At 35.8% G+C, this 15,195-nt stretch overlaps 1 protein-coding gene across 6 annotated transcripts in view; it reads right to left on the reverse strand.

The window, feature by feature from the left end:
• PDS5B (PDS5 cohesin associated factor B) overlaps positions 1 to 15,195 on the reverse strand; it is a 199,787-nt gene that overhangs the window by 98,141 nt on the left and 86,451 nt on the right. For all 6 annotated transcript variants that reach the window (XM_039239836.1, XM_039239835.1, XM_039239837.1 and 3 more), the window contains exons 8-10: positions 13,216 to 13,356; positions 11,370 to 11,485; positions 8,179 to 8,273 (exon numbers count right to left, since the gene is read on the reverse strand). In XM_039239836.1, the coding sequence (XP_039095767.1) occupies positions 8,179 to 8,273; positions 11,370 to 11,485; positions 13,216 to 13,356 (352 nt within the window). The remainder of the gene's footprint in view (positions 1 to 8,178; positions 8,274 to 11,369; positions 11,486 to 13,215; positions 13,357 to 15,195) is intronic.

A 15,195-nucleotide genomic window follows, 5' to 3' on the forward strand; every position in this document is an offset into this window, starting at 1 on the left:
CAAGACTAGGATGTCCACTTTCATGACTTTTATTCAACATAGTACTGGAAGTCCTAGCCAAAGCAATTAGACAACATAAAGAAATAAGAGGCATCCAAATGGATAAGAAAAAAGTAAAACTTTCACTATCTGAAGACATAGGAAACTGAAGATTCTACCAAAAAAACTACTAGCACTGATAAATGAATTCAGTAAAGTCAGAGGATACAAAATCATTGTACAGAAATCTAGTTGAATTACTGTACACTAATAATGAAGCAGCAGAACGTGAATTACAAAAACAGTACCATTTACAATTGTACCAAAAACAATAAAATATATCTAGGAATAAACTTAAAGCTATAAAACACTGGGGCACCTTGGTGGCTCAGTCAACTGAGCATCCAACTCTTGATTTCAGCTCAGGTCATGATCCTTAGGGTCGTGGGACCAAGCCCCTTGTCAGGCTCTGCGCTGAATGTGGGACCTGCTTGGGATTCTCTCTCTCCCTCCCTCTGCCCCTAATTCCCACTCACATGTGTGTGTGCTCTCTCATTCTAAAAAATTAAATGAATGAATGAATGAATGACTAAAACACTGATGAAAGAAACTCAGGACAACACGAAAAAATGGAAAGACATTCAATGCTCATGGTTGAAAGACCAATTATTGTGAAAATGTCTATACTATCCGAAGCAATGTACAGATTTAATGCAATCCTTATCAAAACGTCAACAGCAATTTTCACAGAACTAGAAAAACAATCCTAAAATTTGTATGGAATGACAAAAGACCTCAAATAGCCAAAGCAATCTTGAAAAATAAAAACAAAGCTAGAGGTACCACAATTCAGGATTTCAAGTAATTAAAACAGTATGGTACAGACATAAAAATAAACACATAGATCAATGGAAAAGAATAAAAAACCCAGAAATAAATCCACAATTATATGGTCAATCTTTGACAAAGGAGGAATGAATATACAATGGAAACAAGTCTCTTCAACAAATGGTGTTGGGAAAACTGCACAACTACATGCAAAAGATGAATCTGGACTACTGGACTATACACAAAATGAATGAATCTGGACTATACACAAAATAAACTAAAAATGGATTAAAGATCTAAATTTGAGACCCAAAACCATATAAATCCTTGAAGAAGAGAGCAAAGGTAGTTATTTCCCTGACATTGGCTGTAACAACATTTTTCTAAATATGTCTTCTGAGGCAAGGGAAACAAAAGCAAAAATAAACTATTGGGACTAGATAAAAATTAATAGCTTCTGCATGGCAAAGAAAACAACCAACAAAACTAAAAGACAGTGTATGGAATAGGGAAAGATACTGGCAAATAACATATGTGATAAAGGGTTAGTATCCAAAATATATAAAGAACTGATACAACTCAACACCATAAAAACAAATAATCCAATTAAATAACAAACAGGAGACATGAACAGACGTTTCTCCAAAGAAGACAAACAGATGGCCCACAGACACGTGAAAAGATCCTCATCATCACTCATCATCAGGGAAATGCAATTCAAATCTACGATGAGATAATCACATCACGCCTGTCAGAATGGCTGACAACAAAGAAACAACAAATGTTGGCAAGGACGTAGAGTAAGGTCAACCCTCTGGCACTGTTGGTGGGAATGCAAACTGGTATAGCCACTGTGGAAAACAGTATGGCGTTTCCTCTAAAAATTAAAAATAGAGGACTACCCTATAACCCAGCCATTGCACTACTGGGTATTTGCCCAAAGAATATAAAAGCACTAATTCAAGGGATACATGCACCCTAATGTTTACAGCAATGTTATTTACAATAGCCAAACTATGGAGAAAGCCCAAGTGTTCAGTGATAAATGAATGGATAAATTAAGAGGTGGTGTGTGTGTGTATATATATATATATATATATATACACACACACACACACACACACTATATATACACACACACCCATCCATACACACACACACACACACACATACACACACACGTATACATATATACACACAATGGAATATTATTCAGCCTTAAGGAAGAATGACAAGTGAAGTCAGTCATAGAAAGACAAGTATGATATGATCTCACTTATATGTGGAATTTAAGAAACAAAACAAATGAGCAAAGGGGGAAAAAAGAGAGACAAACCAAGAAACAGACTCAACTATAGAGAAGTGATGGTTACCAGAAGAGAGGTGAGTGAGGGGAGGAGAAACAGGTGATGGGAATTAAAGAAAAAAATAATTAAAGCTTTCCCAGAGGCTGAAAACAAGGAAATCACACAACATAATAACAAATGTTTCATTAAAAAATGAAACTACAAAAAAATTAAAAATGAAAGAAACTACATACTATCTTTCGGTAAACTTACAAATTGTCAAACAATGGTGAAGACTAAAAAGGTTATTGGTGAAATTATTCACATATAAAATATAGCATAGATAGCTACATAAGATGAAAACATCTATCTATCTATTATTTAGCTAACAGTAAATTTTGCATTAAAATTCTGACTATAGGATGTGGCATCTGAATGGGTCAGTTGGTTAAGCAATTGACTTAAGCTCGGTCATGGTCTCAAAATTTGTTAAGTTCAAGCACCCCATTGAGCTCTCTGCTGTCCGCTGAGACACCATTTCATATCCTATCTCCCTCTCTCTCTGCCGTAAACCTGCTCATGTGCTCTACCATAAATTTTAAAGAAATAAACGTTTTTTTAAAATTCTGAGGAAGAATTAAGATAGCAGAGAAGTAGGGGGGCCTGGATTTCCCTTGTCCCTCAAACACAGCTATACTGAGGTCAGAACACTTGGAACACCCAGGAAATCAGTCTGCTGAGTAACAAAAGATCTTCACAGGTGGAGGGAGACAGCTTGGAGGGACAGAAGTGCATGTATACAAATTGGGGGAGATAATACAGCGCAGGCACAGAAGGGAAGGAATCCCTTCAGTGGAGAAACAAAAGGGAAAGAGAGACAGAAAAGCTGTGGAATTACAGTATTGTGCTAGGACAAGAGAAAAGCACCTCCAGACCATGGACTGGGGAACAAGAAATATGGAGAGTGCCAGTTTCTACTCTGCCAACAGCTTGAGGAGCTGAAGATTAGAGTTTACAAAAGTGAACAACTTTCTCCAGACTAGAGCCAGCCTTGTAAATGTGCCTGGCAGGCAAGGAGCTGGCCCTGGGGCACCGTAGAGATCTGAGAGCCACCCTGGGAAAGAACAGTCCTCTTCCCAGAGGCAGGCACTCTGGTTTAGTGCCTCCCCAAGGACAAAAGACTCTGCAAGAGCCCTTTACTGGCAGGGCTGAGTGGCCTACACCAGGACAGAATCTGCAAGGTGCAGGCCCCTTAAGACAACAAGTTCTGAATCCCAGCCCAACACCAGGGAGGCACAGGAGACTGTAGGCTGCGCAGGGCAAGCCAACCAGCGGCACTACTCTGCCTGAACAGTGTGGTTTGAGACACCCAGTACAGGGAAGAGGTATCGCCATTTTTCTCCCCATCACCAACATGGTGGGACTTCAGGGAAAAGGACAGCGGCTCCAAGTGGAGGTGGGACCCACTTACACCAAAAGCCTGCCCCTCCATGCCTGGCAACTGCTAATCTATTGGAGCAGGACACGGAGTGAGCCAGCTGGCCTCACCGCCAGAATAGCACAGCCACCGGCCCCAGGCACCAACAGACAACTGTCCTGTGGTTTTGTTTCCCAGCCTTTCCTTTTTTCCAGGGTTACTTCAATGAACAAATCAAACCACATCTGGTGGAAGGTCCAAACAATCTACCACTAGAAGCAAGGAGAAGCTTTGTAGAGGACTGACCAGTGAGACAGAGCAGCCAAATACACAACAGAGAGCACACAACACACTCCAAAAACACTTTCTGAAGTACCAGGCCTTGGACAATGTACGACCCCTTTTTAATAAAGCAGTACTCACAGATGCAGGACACATAACAAGCTATTTTTTAAAATTTTTTATAGTTTGTTTATTTTTGAGAAAGAGAGAGACAGGGCATGAGTGGGGGAGGGGCAGAGAGAGAGAGAGGGAGACACAGAATCTGAAACAGGCTCCAGGCTCTGAGTTGCCCGCACAGAACCTGATGCAGGGTTAGAACCCATGAACCACAAGATCCTGACGTGAGCCAAAGTCAGACGCTTAACTGACTGAGCCACCCAGGCGCCCCACAACAAGCTACTAAAACACATAAAAGACAGAAACCTAGCCCAAATGACAAAACAGAAGAATTCTCCTCAAAAGAAAATACAGGAAGAAATGACAGCCAGCAAGAGAATTGCTCAAAACACACATAAACAATATATCTAAAAAAAATTAGAATTAGAGTCATAAGACTAATAGCTGGGCTTGGAAAAAAAAGGCATAAAAGACAGCAGAGAATCTACTGCTACGGAGATCAAGGACCTAAGAATTGTCACAATGAATTCAGAAATGCTACAAATGAGATGTGAAACAAACTAGATACAGTGACAGTGAGGTCAGAAGAAGCAGAGGAGAGAGTAGGTGAAACAGAAGATAAAATTATGAAAAACGACGAAGTTGAGAAATGAGGGAAAGGAAATTACTAGACCACAGAAGAAGAATTACAGACCTAAGTGATTCAGTGAAACAAAATAATCTTTGTGTCATAGGAGTTCTAGAAGAAGAGAAAGGGGCAGACAGTTTATTTGAACAAATTATAGCTGAGAACTTCCCTAATCTGAGGAAGGAAACAGGCATCCAAGTCTAAGAAGCAAAGAGAACTCCTTTCAAAATCAACAAAAACAGCTCAACACTTCACATATTGTAGTGAAACTGGCAAAACACAAACATAAAAAGAAAATTCTGAAAACAGCTAGAGTGTATTATGCTAAGCAAAATAAGTCAGTAAGAGGAAGACAAGTATCAAATGATTTCACTCTTGTGGAATTTAAGATGCAAAACAGATGAATATAAGGGAAGGGAAGGGAAGCAAAAATAATATAAAACAAAGAGGGAGGCAAACTATAAGAGACTCTTAAGTACAGAGAACAAACTGATGGTTGATGGGGATGGGGAGTTGTGGGGGTGTGGAAAGTGGGTGATGGGCATTGAGGAGGGCACTTGTTGGGATGACCACTGGGTGCTATGTGTAAATGGTGAATCACGGGGATCTACTGCTCAAGCCAGGTCTACACTGCATGCTAGCTACCTGGAGAATAAAAAGCAAAATAAAACAAAACAAAACCCTAAATAATGGGGTTCAGAGAGTTTCCAGTTTGGTGAACACTGGAAGGTACTGAGAGAATAAGACCAGAGAGGGCAACCAACCACTCTCTCCACACCTTGCCTTATGCATCTCTTTCATTTGACTGTTCCTGTATCCTTTTATAGTAAACTGGTAATAGGAATAAAAAATTCTGACTATGGGAAAAATACTTAAGTTTTTTACTTTAAAAGTCTAGAATATCTACAGAACTACTACAAATCCACAAGAAAAACAAGCCAATTTTAAAAAGATGGATTTAAAATTTAAATAGACACCTCATAAAAGAAAATATCCATATGCTCATAAAAACGATGCTCAATCTCATTTGTCATCAGTAGAATGCAAGTTCAAACCACAACAAACAGCAAGCCCGATGAGAAGGACTATACTGAAAAAGCCTGATGACACAAAATGTTGACAAAAACATTTAAGAAATGGAACTCTTAAGCATTTATTAGTGCGAGTGAAAAACAGGGGAGCTAATACGGAAAAGTTAGTCATTTCTTATAAAATTAAACACATATTTACCCTATGACCAATAACTTTACTCTTAAGTAGTTACAAAGAGATATGAAAACATAAATCCAAAGAAACACTTGTAAGAATACAGTAATTTCAGTATTAATAGCCCCAAATCGAAAATAGTCCATCAAACAAAAAAATAAATTATTGCATATTTATACAACAAAATAGCACTCAATAATAGGAAACAATAAAGTAATATTACAGGAGTCCTGAAGACACTAACAACTAGACTTCTGAACTTCTGATAGGATACTCTTCAGTGGGAAATCAGACCAGTTGAAGAGGAAGTATTTAAACTGGAGATTTTCCAACAAACAACCCAACCTGATCACCCTAGTTACGTTCAAAATCAACAATTCTATCTATACATTCAAGGCTTTCTAAATAGCTCTTTATTTAGTCCCACACTCTTAATTACGAGCAGACAGCCACACACTGCCATGCATTTGAGGAAAGCCTCTAAACACAGATAATACAAACAAAAGCAAATAAAAGGTGGGAAAAACAAATTAGCTAAAACAAACATTCTGTAGGAAAAAAATTCCCCCAAATACTATCATTAGTTTTCTCAAAGAATCTTGCATCAGTAACACAAGTAAAACGCTACAGTAAAAGAAATGTCAAGGTAAAAAGAGGAGTAATAGAAAGGAGAAACACACACACACACACACACACACACACACACACACACGGGGGTGGGGAAGGGAAAGGGAAAGGGAAAGGGAAAGGAAAAGGAAAAGGAAAAGGAAAAGGGAAAGGGAAAGGGAAAGGGAAAGGGAAAGGGAAAGGGAAAGGGAAAGGGAAAGGGAAAGGGAAGGGAAGGAAAAGAGGATGAAAGAGTGGGAGAAGACACAAGAGGGAGGAAGAAAAGATCATCTAAAGATCAATGCTACAAAACAGAAGCTCAAAGAGCAAGCAGTCTAAATTCAGATATGAGTGGGTCAAGAGAGGATTCCAGGCAGGGCATCTCTCCCCAAAAGGATGAAGGTTAGAAATATTTGCTGTTTAAATCTGACTGGGAGAAATTCAGCAAAACTTGAAAGCACGACTATGACACATTATTGTTAAAAATATTATGAACTAATATACTTTATCATTTTCTTTAACAAAAGAAACTCAGAAGGAAGCCGTAAGATTTAAGAATCAAGCATAAGCAAAGACCATTACAAAATCATTTAAAAATGTACTACAAGTTAGTAAAGTTTTAAAAAGAGAAAATAACTATTAATAATGTGAAAGATAGGAAGAGAATGTGCAGAGTTAATTTTCAAGGTTTCTTTCTCAGAAAGAAGCTAGAGTTCTGACTAACTTTAGACTTCATTAATCAATTATGCAGTCAAAGCACAAAAGAGAATGTTAACTTCCAAGCCCACAGGGGAAAAGGAAAAATGAGAATAAAGAAAATTAATCAATTAAGCAGAAAAGAGGGAAAGAGAAAAATAATACAAAAACAAGCATGGAAAATAAAAAATATAAAATGAATTCAACTCCAACAAATTCAATAAGATTTTTAAAACACATATAACAATACTGTATATAACTTATGGACAAATACACATGTGACATAGAAAAACAAACAGGATGCAGACCAAATTTAGGGGAGTGGGCAACCCTCTGCCAACAGGAAGAACACAGTTTATGACAAGCATTTCTACATCAACATTTCTCTTCTTTTTTTAATCTCTTGAGCAAATACAGCAAAATGCTAACATTTCTAAAGAAGACATAGTGGCTACTGTAGTCATCTGTATTTTCTAAACTATTTCTTAATTTAAAGAAAATTGGGGCACTTGCGTGGCTTAGTCAGTTAATAAGCATTGGACCTCAGCTCAGGACATGATCTCTCAGTTCGTGAGTTTGAGCCCCGCACTGGGGCTCTGTACTGACAGTACAAGGCCTGCATGGGATTCTGTCTCCCTCTCTCTCTGCCCTTCCCCCCACAAAATAAACTGTAAAAAAATTTTATAAAAGAGTTAACAGTCACATATATGATATTCTTATTACTACAAAAATGCAAAGTTCTAAATACCTTATAATTATACAGATTTCAGAAAAGTTATCTCCATTTAGCATAGTTAAATAAGCTTACAAATTAATGACTCCCAACTAAGTTCTCAAAATGTTAAAGAACATCAAAGTCAAGACCTGTTCAAATCCAAATGCCTAGAACATCTTTAAAATTGTTCTTAAACTAAAAAACTAATATTGTCTCTGTTAACATTGACTTTTTATACATGCTTCTAGACTAAGTAGGCACAAGGAGTCAAAATTCTAGCTTCAGAGAGTAACTTCCATAAATAAAGTCTTTATTTATCACAATAACCAAAAAGGGGGATATTTTCCCCATATATATAAAACTGGTTTTTTTCACCAATAAGCATCTAGAAATATTGGCTACGGTGGGTATATAGTACCTGTTAAGTCCTTTGCTAAATCAGGATGGTTCATGAGACAATGGCTAGCAAATTTCACACATTCCAGGCGGATTGGTACGTGGATGTCATTAAACCTGAAAAAACATAAAGGGACAGAATGATCTTTAAAATAAGTGAAACAGATACTGTTTAATCTATAATCAATTTATATTTATTTGTCTAACTAAAAGCAAAAACAATCTTTGTAGAATAATTCAAAGTGGAAGTCAAACTATTTCAACAAAGTTTTGATATGCTATATATTTATGAATGCTGTGGAAAGTCTATATTAAACTAGCACAATCTCCTGAACGATGTACTTTCAAGGAACATGTATAAACAATACACATTTGGCTCAAGCACAAAACTTAAAATGACAATATTTTTCCTGGGGGCACCTGGGTGGCTCAGTCGGTTAAGCATCCGACTTCAACTCAGATCGTGATCTCACAGTTCGTGGGTTTGAGCCCCGCATCGGGATCTCTGCCGACAGCTAGCTCAGAGTCTGGAGCCTGTCTTCAGATTCTGTGTCTCCCTCTCTCTCTGACTCTCCCCTGCTCATGCTGTCTCTCTCTCTCTCAAAAATAAATAAAACATTTTTTTTAAAAAAAGATGTTTTTCTATAAATATTATACTTTCTAATAGGTCTGTTTATATAAGCATATGCATGTACACGGTTCACAGATACATTATATAAATCTCAAACTGTGTTTGAAAAGAAAAATTATCTTCTAAGTATTCCTTCTTAAATGTACAGCATTCACAAAAAGCATGGCACATCTTACACTAAACCCCATTATCATTTTACATGACTAAAAACTGAGTCCAAATTACTCCTCTCTGGTTAACCATCACATTTCCACTAATACTAAAGCCAATTTTTATATGAAGAAGTAAATATCTTACTATACATCTCTAAAATATTAAAACTCAGTTATTGATATATCATTTAAGTATCTTTTAATCTTGTATTTCTCCTCCATCTTTTTAACTTGTAATTTATTTGGTGAAGTAACTGTTTTTGATTGTGTTGTGTAGTGTTTTTCCACAGTTTAGATTTTGCTGTTATATTATTCTGATTTCAATTAACAGGCTCCCCTCTCCCCTAAATCTTATAAACTTATAGTTAGGTCTAGACACCAATAATATCCAGATTCACTGTTTTAGCAAGACTAGTTCATAGATGGCATCCTGTTCCTCCATCATAAAGCAAATGATGTCTAAATATTTCTAAACTATTGATGGTGAAAGCCCATATGCATCCAATGCATAAACAGTGATGTTTTTTAAAAAATCTTGTTAAGTAGCAACAAGATCAAAGCAAAGCAAGACTTTTCTATTCAGTATTTTCATTTGTCTTAATTCTGTATTATCAAAAGGTTTCCAAATTTTGTATCATCCAATATGAGAAGAAACAAATTTAGTATTTTAAAGGAGAAAAAAGAGGTCTTCAAATTAGCACATTATTCATAAAAGCTTATAATCAGAAAAAAATGCTCAATGAAGTACACTCAATAAAGTTTTAACATCTAGCCTATGATCCTGTGTAATGTTTCCAGAATGTTTTGAATCTAAGTACTCCATCCTTATGCACTTTATCATTTTTCAACTAAACATGTACCATTTAACCATTATAAATAAATATAAGAACTCTTTTAAAAAAATACTCTAGGTCCTTAAACTTAGTAATAATCAGTGAGTTTCAGTTTTAGGTCATTAAAAGTAAAAGAAAAAATTACAGTGTAACATAAATTTTAATTGAGATTATTTTTTCCCCTTCTAAAAACTCACAAGTTCTGGGTAACCCAAGTCCTGATTTAAAGACATATTAAATGTCTATAAGTAAAAACTATATTTTTGTTTTACCACATTAAGTGAAATGGACTTTAAGTTGACTGATATAAGTTTAAAAATGCATAGAATATTTTGCTCTACTGCCCAAAAGCTCTCCATTGTTATTTAAGGGAAAAAAGTGTAGAAATCAAACTCAAAAATGACAATGGGCTAAAATTTATTTATTTAATGCACCTTGTCAAATACTATTGACCTATGTAAGAGACAGGAAATCACATTATGAACTGAGCACTTAACAAGAATTTATAAAACCTTCTACCTCACTTAACAAATTAGAAAAGACCACAAGAGATTAAATTTCCCATAATCATTGACAGTTCTAATATTAAGAGGGAAAGAAAAATGGTTATAACATGCAAATATTTGAATACAAAAAAAAAAAAAACACCAAGACTTTTAAAATCCTATTTATGACTTAATTGCATTATTTGTTATGAGAAAAATTTGGGGGAGGAGGGTTCTCCTTTAACTTCAGGGCCAAAGTAGGTTTCAGTCAGGGCACTTCAGAAGTGGTTTTAACATACTCAAGGTCAGGGATACTTTTAGAAATGTAATGAAATGAACTCTTCTCATATTAAAGAGAAATCTACAAACACACTCAAAATTTTGCAACCAATTTTTCAGGTTTGTGGAAATTAAAAGCATACATGGAACCCAGGTTATCATTTTCTTTAAATGAGAAATGTACAAAGGAGGTTAGGAGGAAAAACATGCATATCATTTATTTATTCATTCTGTGGATATCCTTGTCTTTACGAATGTCTCATGATTTATTTTCAGTTGGAAAGAGTACTGCTACATAATAACAACACATTTTAATTTCATGATTATAATACCTTTTGCGATAGCTTTTTAAAAATTTTTAATGTTTATTTATTTTTGAGAGGAGTGGGGAGGGTCAGAGAGAGGGAGACAGAATCGAAGCAGGCTCCAGGCTCTGAGCTGTTAGCACAGAGCCTGATGTGGGGCTCGAATCCACAAACTGTGAGATCATTATCTGAGCTGAAGTCGGACGCTTATCCAACAAGCCACCCAGGTACCCCTTGAGATAGCTTTATAACTGTATTATCTTTAAAAAAAAAAAAAATTACAAAATTAATGTTATCAGCTTTCAAAAATTACTAAGGGCAAAATAAGATGAAAAGAAAAAGGGCAACTGTAAATATGGCCAATCATGACCAACATTCAAAAATTTCAACATATATAAAAAAATAATTCAAAATATAAAATCTTTCATTTTTAATATTTCACAAAAATATTAAATATGGGTGTTTTAAAAATAATGTAAGTAGATATAAACATAAATTACTTTTAAACAGGACACCAAAGTCATATACCTGCCCAAGTAACACTGCCAGAGTGGTTTGTTTTGAGAAGCCAATTCTGAATCCTTTGCGCCAAACATTTTTGCCAGTAGTTTAACAACTTGTAGGCGTTCCTCATTATCATTGCTCTAAAAGAAAACACAAACAGCTTTAAAACTCTCAGGTAGATATATTTATGACAATTTTCCCATGATTTTCCTCATCTCCCAATTCCACAAAAATTTTCATGAGCTCCACATGAAAACTTTATACATGAAAATGCTCAATAAACTCTTCAAAAAATTAAATGTTCTCTTAAATGATCTCATCATCTCATTAAAGCAATACTCCTTACATGAAAATACATCCCAAAGTTTGATTAAATATTAGAGGCCCCTCTTACAATTGAGGCTTATTTCCATTTACAATCAAATGTAAAAACTAACTCACATCAAACCTATGCAGAACCTTGAAAAACTATCTGTTTGATATTCAAGGTGCTACAGATGACATTGTACACTTTTTTTTTTTTTTTTTTAATTTTAAACCAACGCCACAGCCTAGCATTAAGAGCTCCTACAATAATGACCTAACTCATCTCTATTTTTTCTCACTATTCCTCTAAATAAGTGCTTTTCAACCCTGGGGGCACATTAAAATGACCTCTAGAACTCTAAAGTAAAACAACAAATTGCCTGGATTTTACTACCAACAATTCTGATCAACTGGTCTGATTTAATGCCTGGATATCTGTTAAGGCTCCACAGGTAAAGATTCTAATGTACAGCCAGGGATGATTTAAACTTACTTTATGCTACTATCCAATTATAGTCCTTTGTATTCCACAAATTCGCCCAGCATCTTCCCACTTCTAGATGCTTCTGCAGTTGTTTCCTTTGTTTCAACTGCATGCTGTTTGTATCTTTTAGGATACTTATAATATCTGACTTCTTATTAAATCTGCATTTTTTTCCCTCTTCTAGATGTTAAATTTGCTGAAAGCAAGGATTATAATCCCTTATTTGACTGCATTCTGCCTCACCGAAATTGCTAACTACATGGGGGGAGAAATGAAGCAAAGAGGCCACTGAATCAAGTGGGTCACTTGAGAAATATACCAAAAATACACCCTGGAATAAACCAAGAATAATCATTTGCTGGTTTTGTGGGGTATTCACACTACCAATATGAACTGTTTATTTTACTGTTTTCAAAGAGACAAAAATTTTTAGAAACAAGAACTATAACACAGAAATCATTTAAGAACTTTTCTGGGTGGTACATCAGGTTTCATCAAAGATTATTAATTATAACCAGCTTTATTTAATCTTCCTATAATAATTTGAAAGAGCAAAGACTATTCGTCAAATCTACAAATGGAACTCAAATTGATGGCATAATTTAATGTCAAGGTGAGGTCAACATGCCGCCAAAAGATTCCAGAGAACTATGAGAAAAGTAATGGAGCTTTCAACATAAGCATAATATAATATGCCCAAAATGAAAATATTTCACAACATGTGGATAATAGACTCTAAACTATTTTTTATTGCCTAATCAAGGGATCTTGGGAACCACTATAAACTGTGCCTTGAAAACAAGCTTAATACATAGCTATGATCTCAAAAGTGAGTCACAATCTAGAATTTATTTGGAAAATATCTAAAGAAAAATACTATCCTGTTAGGTCATTAAGTAGCCACTATTTGCTAGGCTGGGCACTGGAGATAAATAGGTAAGGTAACAAACATGTAATAAATAACAGTAATACACTACCGTATCTGTAATATCCAGCTAACACATCCTAAGATTTAAAAAGCCACAAATAATGCTCTTTGCAAATCTGGCTGACAGACCATATCCCTTTCAGAATAGTTACCTTTAATTTAAATTCAAGCTGGGGTAAAACTGAGAGCAGCAAATGACTATCAATATTATAGAGCTCCAAAATTAAGTCAAAGACATGCTCTGACAAATCGCTGATAGATGTTTTCCCAAGCATCAGAACCTGATTAAAAAACTTTTGAGAAAAAAATTTTATCATTAATAGAAACGGCATAGACAAAATGAATTTTCTAAAATCTTCATTATTCAGTTAAATTATTATTTTATACAAAATCAAACCAGGTTTATCAAAACATTTTCTAACAGTAGGTAGGAAACAACTACAGGCTAGTTCACCTTGTACATGAAATTCACCTTGTACACAACAAAAGATAACTTGTACTAATTTAGCAATTAGCTTATCAATCAACACTCTACCTACCATATGTACTTTATTTTTCATTACAAAACTTACTATACTTTATCCTGTAATACAGTTATAATTGTGTACATGTCTTAATTTCCCTACTAAATTTCTTAAAGTCAAAGAGATCACATCTTGTTCACCTTAGCATGTATGGAAGACAGCATTGAAAAAAAAAGCCTTGTATCTTCATAGGAGTCGATTCCACTTTTAAAATAAGTCATTTTATTTATAATACAGAACAAGCTTTCTTTTTTCTTTTGATTAATTTTTGAGAGAGAGAGACACACACAGAGCGCAAGCACAAGAGGGGCGGAGAGAGAGAAACACAGAATTCGAAGTAGGCTCTAGGCTCTGAGCTGTCAGCACAAAGCCTGACATAGGGCTTGAACACATGAACCGTGAGATCATGACCTGAGCCAAACTCGGGTGCTTAACCAACTGAGCCACCCATGTGCCCCAAAACAACCTCATTTTTTGTATTTTATTATATTTTAATTTACATCCAAGTTAGTTAGCATATAGTGCAACAATGATTTCAGGAGTACATTCCAGTGATTCATCTCCTATATATGTAACACCCAGTGCTCATACCAACAAGTGTCTTAATGCCCCTTACCCATTTAGCCCATCGCCTCTCCTACATTCCCTCCAACAATCTTCTGTTCTCTATTTTTAAGAGTCTCATGTTTTGTCCCCCTCCCTGCTTTTATATTATTTTTGCTTCCCTTCCCTTAGGTTTATCTGTTTTGTATCTTAAAGTCTTCATTGAGTGAAGTCATGTGATAGTAGTTTTGCTTAGCATAACACCCTCTGGTTCCATTCACGTAGTTGCAAATGGCAAGATTTCATTTTTTTTTTATTGCTGAATATTCCATGTGCGTGTATGTATGTGTGTGTGTATATATATGTATATATATATGCCACATCTTCTGTATCCATTCATCTGTCAATGAACATTTGGGCTCTTTCCTTTCTTCGGCTATTGCTGATAGTGCTGCTATAAACACTGGGGTGCATGTACCCCTTGGAAACAGCACACCTGTATCCCTTTGATAAATACCTAGTAGTGCAATTGTTGGGCTGTAAGGTAGTTCTATTTTTAATTTTTTGAGGAACCTCCATACTGTTTTCCAGAGTGGCTGCACTAGTTCGCATGCCCACCGGCATGCCCACCGGCAGTGCAAAAGAGATCCTCTTTCTCCGCATCCTCACCAACATCTGGTATTGCCTGGGTTGTTAATGTTAGCCGTTCTGACGGGTGTGAGGTGGTATCTCATTGTGGTTTTGATTTGTATTTCCCTCATGATGAGTGACGTTGAGTATTTTTTCATGTGTCTGTTCGCCATCTGGATGTCTTCTCTGGAGAAGTGTCTATTCATGTCTTTTGTCCATTTTTTCACTGGATTGTTTTTTGGGTGTTGAGTGGTACATTCTTTATAGAATCTGGATACTAACCCTTTTATCTGATATGTCATTTGCAAATGTCTTCTCCCATTCCATTAGTTGTCTTTTAGTTTTGCTGACTGTTTCCTTCACTGTCCAGAAGCTTTTTATTTTGATGAGGTACCAAGAGTTCATTTTTGCTTTTGTTTGCCTGCTTTCTCCTCT

Source organism: Hyaena hyaena, unplaced genomic scaffold, assembly GCF_003009895.1.
Source record: "Hyaena hyaena isolate Hyena2069 unplaced genomic scaffold, ASM300989v1 scaffold_163, whole genome shotgun sequence".
Taxonomy (NCBI): domain Eukaryota; kingdom Metazoa; phylum Chordata; class Mammalia; order Carnivora; family Hyaenidae; genus Hyaena; species Hyaena hyaena.